This window comes from Bidens hawaiensis, unplaced genomic scaffold (assembly GCF_021521415.1).
Source record: "Bidens hawaiensis isolate Kalapana, Puna unplaced genomic scaffold, B.hawaiensis_p1.1 tig00015610_1, whole genome shotgun sequence".
Taxonomy (NCBI): domain Eukaryota; kingdom Viridiplantae; phylum Streptophyta; class Magnoliopsida; order Asterales; family Asteraceae; genus Bidens; species Bidens hawaiensis.
In genome coordinates, this window is record NW_027492396.1 from 322,782 (window position 1) to 330,767 (window position 7,986).

Genomic DNA, 7,986 nt, shown 5'->3' on the forward strand with positions numbered 1-7,986 from the left:
GCAAAAGCTCGAGATTAAATGATCCGAACTCAACCTTAGAGTAAACATGAAGCACGCTAAGTCAGACAAACTGAACTTGAACATAGACAAGCACGAGCTCGACTCTGCTCATTTAACCCCAATCTATAACTTAATTTGAAATTATAAGATAAAAAAGCTAAACATATATAAAGAGAAACAGATGAATGATGTTATAAAATCAATATACACGACGGAAATCAAATATAGCAACAAATCGATATCAAACAGGCCGGATTCCAGCTTAATCTAAACACAATTTGTGTTAACTCAGACAAACTCAAACTGATCTCGACTCATCGAAACCCATTTGTATCAGTTTTGATCAATATAGAAAAAAAGCATATTCCAATAGCGCACGTGACTTGAACAATCAATATCTGATGATATGACGCGCCAACGCCTAATTATTATTATTATATTATGTGAGCTAAACCAAGCCGCAACAAACACACACACAAAACCCTTGGGTGCTAATAATAATAATAATAATAATAATAATAATAATCAGGTCTAAATCTCACACAATTAATCATTTCTACTGATTATCATTTCATAATTACTCTTACTCATAGCTTAATAATCTCAACAATAAAAGCTTTTATAACTTGTGTTTTCAGATCTTCAGCAGCATTATTATTGTAGATCTAGGGTTTTACTAGGGTTCCGATGGCCACGCCGTCTCATTTACCTGTTACTGCTGCTCAGGTATGCATATATACTGTCCGTTAATCTGTGTGTGTGTACATAGAGTGATGTTAATTAATTAGGGTTTTGGTGTGTATATATATATGTATAGGTGGGAACGTATTTTGTTGGACATTATTATCAAGTGCTGCAGACGCAACCGGATATGGTGCACCAGTATTACAGTGATAGGAGCACGTTGCTTCGGGTTGACGGGATTAACAGAGAGACTGCTACTTCAATGCTGGTAATTCTTTCTTATTGCTGCTGTGTTTGGTTATTGGTTATTATAAGGTTTTAGATATTTAGGGTTTGGTTGATTCAGTCTGTATTGTAATTAGGGCTGTACATGGGTTCATTAGGTTTCGATTTTCAATTAGGGGTGTAAATGAGCCAATCCTGAGCTCGAGAGCTCGGCTCGTTTCGATCTCTATTTTTAAAGCTTGAGCTTGGCTCGTGATTTGTTTTTCAATCTCGAGCTTGGCTTGTTTACTATTTATTTATTTATTAATTTTTATATATTTATAATTGTTTTTGTATATTTTTTTCAATTATATTTATATATATAACATAATATGTATTTTTTTAGTTGTCTTTTTAACATTATATATATTAATTAATAATTGTTATATATCTATCGTAGTTATCAAATGCGATATGCGCTCGAAAGCCTTGAGGCTGGGCCTAGCGCCCAGGCGATAAGCGCAAAAAAGCACCCGTTTTTTTTAAAAAGCGTACATTACAAAAGCAAAATTTTAACTAAAATAGAACATCTTAATAAGGAAACATACATTCATTCTTCAAATCTTCAAATAGTTCATAGAATAACCAAAATCAAACTGAGAAAAAGCCATTTGCTGAATCAGATATTAAAGTTAGATAAAGATTATGAGATTAAAAAATAAAGAACATAAAATGCAGAATAAAAAGAAAGAAATCCGAAAATAAGAAATTAAGAACAAAACTAACATGTAAATTCTGAGTTTCTTGATGATTTTGTGTGCTATAAGATTGATTATGGAACCCCTGAAATAGTGGAGTTTTAGGTACTGCTAGAGAATCGGAACACGTTTAAATGATATTTAATACGCATAGGAAAGTGTTGGGAACAGATTACAGCGTTTAAATATCTGAGGCATGCAACTCGCATTTAATTTGCGTCGCGCTTTAAATGCGCTTAAGCGCAAGCTCATCTCGTTTGCACCCCTAGTACTTTTGCTATTTCGGCATAAAAATGCTGGGCCGATAAAAAAACTGGCCATAAATAATAAATTTGGGGTATAATTTTTTTTGGTAGTTTATAATTAACTGATTATTATACATCTGGGTGAAAATATTTTGGGTTAAATTATATATTAAACTATTATAAATTACTTAAAATTCAATTTAAAAAATATTTAAACTACAAGTTCAGTTTTTTTTTCTTTTGGTTTTAGTTGCAATCGAAACCAAACTGAAAGTTCGGCTTTTACAAAAAAAACATAAACCAAATTGGCGGTTTTTGTTTCGGTTCAGTTATTTCGCTTTCATGCACATCTCTAATTGTAACTATTATCATGTGGTACAATATATGGTTTTAGATTGTGTTTGTGCTCTTTATGTTTCTCCCTTGCATATATTGCAGCAAATTCATGCGCTTGTGATGTCTCTTAATTATACTGGAATAGAAATCAAGACGGTGAACGCCCTAGAATCATGGGATAGAGGTGTGCTTGTATTGGTTTCAGGTTCTGTGCATGTAAAAGATTTCAGTATCAAGAGGAATTTTGTGCAGACGTTTTTTCTCGCACCTCAAGAGAAAGGATACTTTGTTTTAAGTGATATCTTTCACTTCATTGATGACCAGCCGATTCATAATTATCCTCATCCTGTTGCCTTTATGACTCAGAATGATCTGGTTTCCAACTTGAATGCTTCAACTGCACTTCGGGAACAAGGTATTGTGGCTTATTGTGTTGCATTCTCAGTTAGGGAAAGAAATTCACATAACCTATGATTTAATATGATTTATGCAGCGTCAAGCTACATGTCGGGCGGTGATATTCATGCCAGGGATTTTGTGCAGCCTGCTCCAGTTGTAGAAAACGGTACCGCAAATGGTTACAGTTTCCAAGAGCAACAGTTGCAAGCCACAGGTGCTGAAAGTGTTATTGAAGACAGCTATGCTGTGCAGACTAATGGTTCGGTTCAAAAGTCTGTTAATGCACTACAAGACCGTATGACTCCCATTGAGGAAGTTGTTGCAGAACCTCAAAAGCATACTTATGCTTCCATTGTATGTAGTTCATCTTTGCAAACTATAATGAATATGTTTTTTCATATATTGTTCGTAACCTGACTTTCGTTATTATTGTTTCTGGAAGTTGCAAGTTGCAAGAGGGCATTCTGCACCATCAGCACCTAAAGAACAGTCTGTCACGAAGAGTAAATCTCTTTCGGAGTTGAACCGTGTAGAGTCCCCTGCACAACAGTCTGCTGCAACAATAACTGAGGCGGTGGAGGACCCATCTGTTGATGATGAAGGTGCCTTTTCTATAACTTTTATCTGCTCTTTAGTGGGGGCATTGATTGTGTTTTAACATTGATAATCTGATGGTTTAGGGGTCAAGTAATCAGTTTTGAATAATTAATTATATACCATCTGTAACAATACTTTACTAATTACTTGCATATTACTTCATTAGCTGAGGTGAAGTCTGTTTATGTGAAAAATGTGTCATCCACTGCAACCGTGTCTGATATTGAGGAAGAGTTTAAGAAATTTGGTAAGATCAGGCAAGATGGTGTTGCAATTAGAACCCGAAAGGTTAGTTTTTTTTGACATCTTGAATGTTAAGCTGCTTTTTTAGCCATAGCAGACTAATGATGAGTAATATATCTTAAACTCAGGATCTTGACGTGTGCTATGCGTTTGTTGAGTTTGAAGACATCGCTGGTGTTCACAATGCAATCAAGGTAGACTTAGTTTATTCAATGTAGTAAATTTTCATCATAGTAGGGTTAAGATTCTGATTTGTCACTTAAGTGTTGGTTTGTATTTTATTAAAATTCATACTTGACAAAATACCATCAATTGTGTAGGCGTCTACTGTTGAAATCGGCGGGCAGCAGGTCACCATTGAAGGAAGGCGAGCGAATAGAATCAATGCATACCGAGGTGGAAGTACGTGTCTATACTCTTTTATCAGTAATTGACCATTTTATGAAACCCTGTTTGACCCGTTTTAAGCTCTACTAATATGACCCCCTTTTTAAACACAAGCCTGTTCTAAAGCCCATGTAATTAATGTAGGAGGAAGAGGGAGAGGCAGGGGCGGGTATCAAAATGAAGGAAACGGAAGAGGAGCCCGCTTTGGAGGCAGAAACTATGGCAACCGAGGAAACGGGCACGGTCATGATGGCAATGATTACGCCCGACCAAAAGGCAATGGCTACTATCGTCGTCAAGGTCAAGAGAACCGGGGCCATCCCAACACGCACCAGGTTTCTAAAAACAGTCACATCTCATCTGATTAAACTCCCACGGGACCACAACCCACAGCCTTTTATGTTTGTACTGGTTCATTATATAGTCTTGAAAGAAAGCAGCATGATGTAGTGAGTCGTTTTTTTTCTTAAGTTATAAAGTTTGGTTATGCTGGGTATATGCATCCCAACATATTTACTTTGGGACGCTGTTCTCGGTTAAAAATTTTTGATCTACAGAAATAATATTCAAATATCAAAGACAATGGTTTATGCAGCTAAGCTTGTTTTACCCTTAGTTTATTTCTTAAATACTGTTACATTTCTTACATACTATTACATGCTCATCAGAACTGTGAATGTTACATTTGATACAAAGAAACACATGTATAAAATGCCATCTATCCATAACAACTAAAGTTATATAGAAGTCGCCCGTTACAGTTTTTCTGGAAGTTGGTCTTCGTCATCCTCTTCCCAAAGAAACTTGGCATATGCAGCAAGAACAAGACTGAAACAATTGAATGACAACCCTTGTAAGATGCAGATATGTGGCAAGGCAATGAGTGTTTGATCAAAATGGGTTGGGTTGAGACTTGAGATGACTAGATTTGTAAGTTCAATTTTTTGAATCGGTTTTATCCGTCTTTAAACAATGTGTTTTATAAATTTAACCTGTTTGGCCCGTTAAAAACAAAAACGTGGCACAAATAGACCTGTTTTAAATGGGTTGGGTTGTGATGGCCCATAAAGAAATTTAAACTTCTTTTTTTGTGTTTATACTTTACAAGCAAGGTGTACAAAAAACTCAGTTTTGACAAGAACCGTAAGTTGAAACCGGGTAGTAACCTTATGGGTTGAAATCGATCAAACTTGAACCGAATTGGTCAAAACCTGGATTCAAACCATTCAAACCCGATCTTTGACTTTTGTTGACCCAAACCGGAACTGGGTCCAACCCGAACCGTTCACTTTCTTCAAACTGTGACGCCCTGAAAGCATTTTTCTGTCTTCACTTTTTTTTCCAAAAAGAATAAAGGTTTCATACTTGTATTTTTAAACAAGTTACTTTTACATTTAACCCATTTGACCCCTTAAAAACAAAGCATATCACAAACAGATCCATTTACTGTTACCTGTCATTCGGGGCAGCTTCAAGTGCTTGCGCAAAGTAACCGGATGCTTTGTCTTTATCATGATGAAGTTCCCACACTAATTGACCGCATTGTGAAGCAACTTCACCGTCCCGAGGATCTGCTTGTAATGCCCGCAAATAATATTCTTCAGCTCCTTCAAGATCTCCCTTGGTCTGTCAAACAATGAACCAAACATGCATCAATAAATTCATAAAAATCTGCACTTTTTTTTCTAAACCAACGGGTCGCAATAAATTCAGGTTATGCAAAGATAATAACCTCTTGAAGAAACCGGGCATGGTTTCTGAGAACCAACGGGTCGCAACATTTTTCATCTACCTCCAAAGATTCCTTTATTTTATTGAGTTTATAATGTTAAATCATCATTAAAAGTTAAAACAAGAACATTAACATCCGTTCGATGAACCAATGTGTAAAAGACTAAAAGTACCTCAATCGGTGAAGCTTCATTGTTCTTGTCATCGTCGTCATCAATTTCCCACATGAAGCTTGCATACGCGCCACGAATATAACTGCACACAATGTATTCGAATCAAAACAGTCCGATTTGCATCATGATTTATTTCAAACATAAACTTGGCCTTTTATCATAACACCACATTTTTCATTACCATACATAAACTCTTTATAAAACAGATAGCACGTGTTGGTTGACCAAGTCAACCATCCCAACCCGACCCACGTTTTAAAACCTGTTTTGATTCGTTACCCAACCCATGTAACCAGGCCCGTTTAGCACGAAATACTTAGTACTCACGAGTCTTCAGGTGCAGCAAGAACCGCAGCCTCAAAATAACCCAAAGCTCTATCTTGATCATGATGAAGCTCCCATATTAACTTAGCATATTGCATCAAAGTTTCACCATCTTTAGGGTCTGCTTGTGTAGCACGAAAGTAGTATTCTTCAGCCCCGTTAAGATCTCCGTTCGACTGTATATACATACAAAATTAATACATATAGTTGTTTAACACGCTAAGTACAAGTAAGGCTGTAAATCGTGTCAGGTTGGCGGGTGGAACTCTTCAACCCTAACCCAACCCACATACTTACTCGGGCCAGCCCGTTTTATGTTCATTTTCAAATACGAGTAATACATAACGACTTAGTAACAATTTTTTAATTTGTGTTATTTTAATTTTTTTGCGTATTTATCTCATTTCTAATTAACAAACTTGGGTTTATATATTCAGGTTCGCATTGACATGTTTAGGAAAACAGGTTATGTCAACCGGCCCAAATTCTATATTTTCTTGTGTTGTGTCTAGGTCGTGTAAGGAATTGCCGCCCCTTACAAGTAAATTACAATCTTAATTATAATAAAACTATGTAAACCATGATTGTAAAAATCCTGCCTAGACGCCAGTTAATCAATATCTGGTCCTACAAACTAGTCACCGATTAATCGCTAATTGGTCAAAATAGATTTTTTTTTAATTTAAAAATTGGTGTACTTGAAATATTACATATAAATTCCAATCCGCTACATCACCGCCCAACTAGCGTCTAACGAGTTCTACAACAGTGATGTAAACTAATAAAATAGTACCTGCAAAAGATGAGCATAATTCTTCAAGAACACAGGGTTTGAAGGATCTTGATCCACCATCTTCTTATAATCATCAACATCATCACTCTGTCCATTAATATCAAATTCACTCAAATCCTTAGCAAAAGTAAACTCATCACTAGTTTCTTTAACCCTCAAATCCAGTTTGTCAATATTAATATTAATCAACCTCTCTGCATCTCCTCCATCAGCATACACAGAGAAAGATGGCTCTGTATGCAACATTATATCAAACTGGATGAATTTGCAACAAGAAACAAGACGTGTTGTGTTATTTTATGTTATATTATATACGATGGTGGTGTTGAATGAAATATGTGGTGGGACTTTTAGAGTAAAGGGTGTGGTGTTGATAGCTTCTCACAAGTCACAAGTGATCATCTTTGATTATTTTGTACGTTTATTTTTATTTCCTAAGAAAATAATAATAAACAAATATGGAAGATCCAGAAAATAAGCTGTAAAACAAGACCTCACCAAATTTCTATTTTAAGTAAGGTATTTATTAAGGAAACATAATGCGGAGTGTGAATTGACTGAAGGTAAATTATTTTTATACTTTTGGAAAATATGATTTATGGTGTAATTTAAAGCAAACATGGTCGGTCCCGAGAATCTGGAGAATCTTGGGATCTAGGACGAGTGAAAAAGTTGTCTCATAAATTATAAACTTAATAGCTGTTATATAGTTTAAATAATTGTGATGACAGTAAACAAAACATAACTATGGTAATAAAATGATTAATTTTAAATAGTTACATGGATCATGAGGCTATTTTAGCGTTTTTGAAAGCAAAGTTGTTGATTAACTTTTTTATAATTCATATTCTCAAAGATTACGTTATCTGTTATGTGATAAATAATTTGACACTGATACCGATTTAGTTGCATTTTCAAAGTCCAGTTTGAAGCAAACCAAATAATAATAATACTAAGCAAGTTACTAAAAGAGACCATATAAAACACAAAGGAAATTATATTTATTTATATATATACTATTTGCAACTTTCTATTGCATGCATTATGGGTTGTAGAGTGTTTCAACCCTTCGTCTCCGTCACCACAATGACTATCACCGCTGAAATAGTTTT

The 7,986-nt window shown here is 35.3% G+C and overlaps 2 protein-coding genes across 3 annotated transcripts; one reads left to right on the forward strand and one right to left on the reverse strand.

The window, feature by feature from the left end:
* The first annotated feature begins 523 nt into the window (after window positions 1-523).
* Window positions 524-4,514, forward strand: LOC143549494 (nuclear transport factor 2-like). The gene is made up of 9 exons (XM_077040392.1): window positions 524-726; window positions 818-952; window positions 2,330-2,642; window positions 2,721-2,980; window positions 3,069-3,228; window positions 3,390-3,511; window positions 3,595-3,660; window positions 3,787-3,868; window positions 3,998-4,514. Exons 1-9 carry the CDS (start codon window positions 688-690, stop codon window positions 4,219-4,221), a joined length of 1,401 nt encoding a protein of 466 aa, XP_076896507.1. The 5' UTR covers window positions 524-687; the 3' UTR covers window positions 4,222-4,514.
* LOC143549495 (uncharacterized) lies at window positions 4,440-7,251 on the reverse strand. Of its 2 annotated transcripts, XM_077040393.1 has the most exons (6): window positions 6,875-7,251; window positions 6,085-6,257; window positions 5,758-5,839; window positions 5,586-5,657; window positions 5,307-5,479; window positions 4,440-4,681 (listed from the first exon to the last, which is right to left on the reverse strand). In XM_077040393.1, the coding sequence occupies exons 1-6, from the start codon at window positions 7,118-7,120 to the stop codon at window positions 4,609-4,611; spliced, it is 819 nt and encodes a 272-aa protein (XP_076896508.1). In that variant the 5' UTR covers window positions 7,121-7,251; the 3' UTR covers window positions 4,440-4,608. The 2 variants fall into 2 exon arrangements, with proteins under 2 accessions (XP_076896508.1, XP_076896509.1); XM_077040394.1 differs by lacking the exon at window positions 5,586-5,657.
* Window positions 7,252-7,986: the final 735 nt, after the last annotated feature.

What these genes read in the sequence shown, in the direction of transcription:
- LOC143549495 (XM_077040393.1), bottom strand. Translation starts at nt 7,120, where the DNA reads ATGTTGCATACAGAGCCATCTTTCTCTGTGTATGCTGATGGAGGAGAT. An exon ending in CTTGCTGCACCTGAAGACTC is followed by an intron (nt 5,840 to 6,084) that starts GTGAGTACTAAG and finishes CATTGTGTGCAG; the next exon opens with TTATATTCGTGGCGCGTATG. An exon ending in ATGCCCGGTTTCTTCAAGAG is followed by an intron (nt 5,480 to 5,585) that starts GTTATTATCTTT and finishes ATTGTTTGACAG; the next exon opens with ACCAAGGGAGATCTTGAAGG.
- LOC143549494 (XM_077040392.1), top strand. Translation starts at nt 688, where the DNA reads ATGGCCACGCCGTCTCATTTACCTGTTACTGCTGCTCAG. An exon ending in AGACTGCTACTTCAATGCTG is followed by an intron (nt 953 to 2,329) that starts GTAATTCTTTCT and finishes CATATATTGCAG; the next exon opens with CAAATTCATGCGCTTGTGAT. An exon ending in AGCATACTTATGCTTCCATT is followed by an intron (nt 2,981 to 3,068) that starts GTATGTAGTTCA and finishes TGTTTCTGGAAG; the next exon opens with TTGCAAGTTGCAAGAGGGCA.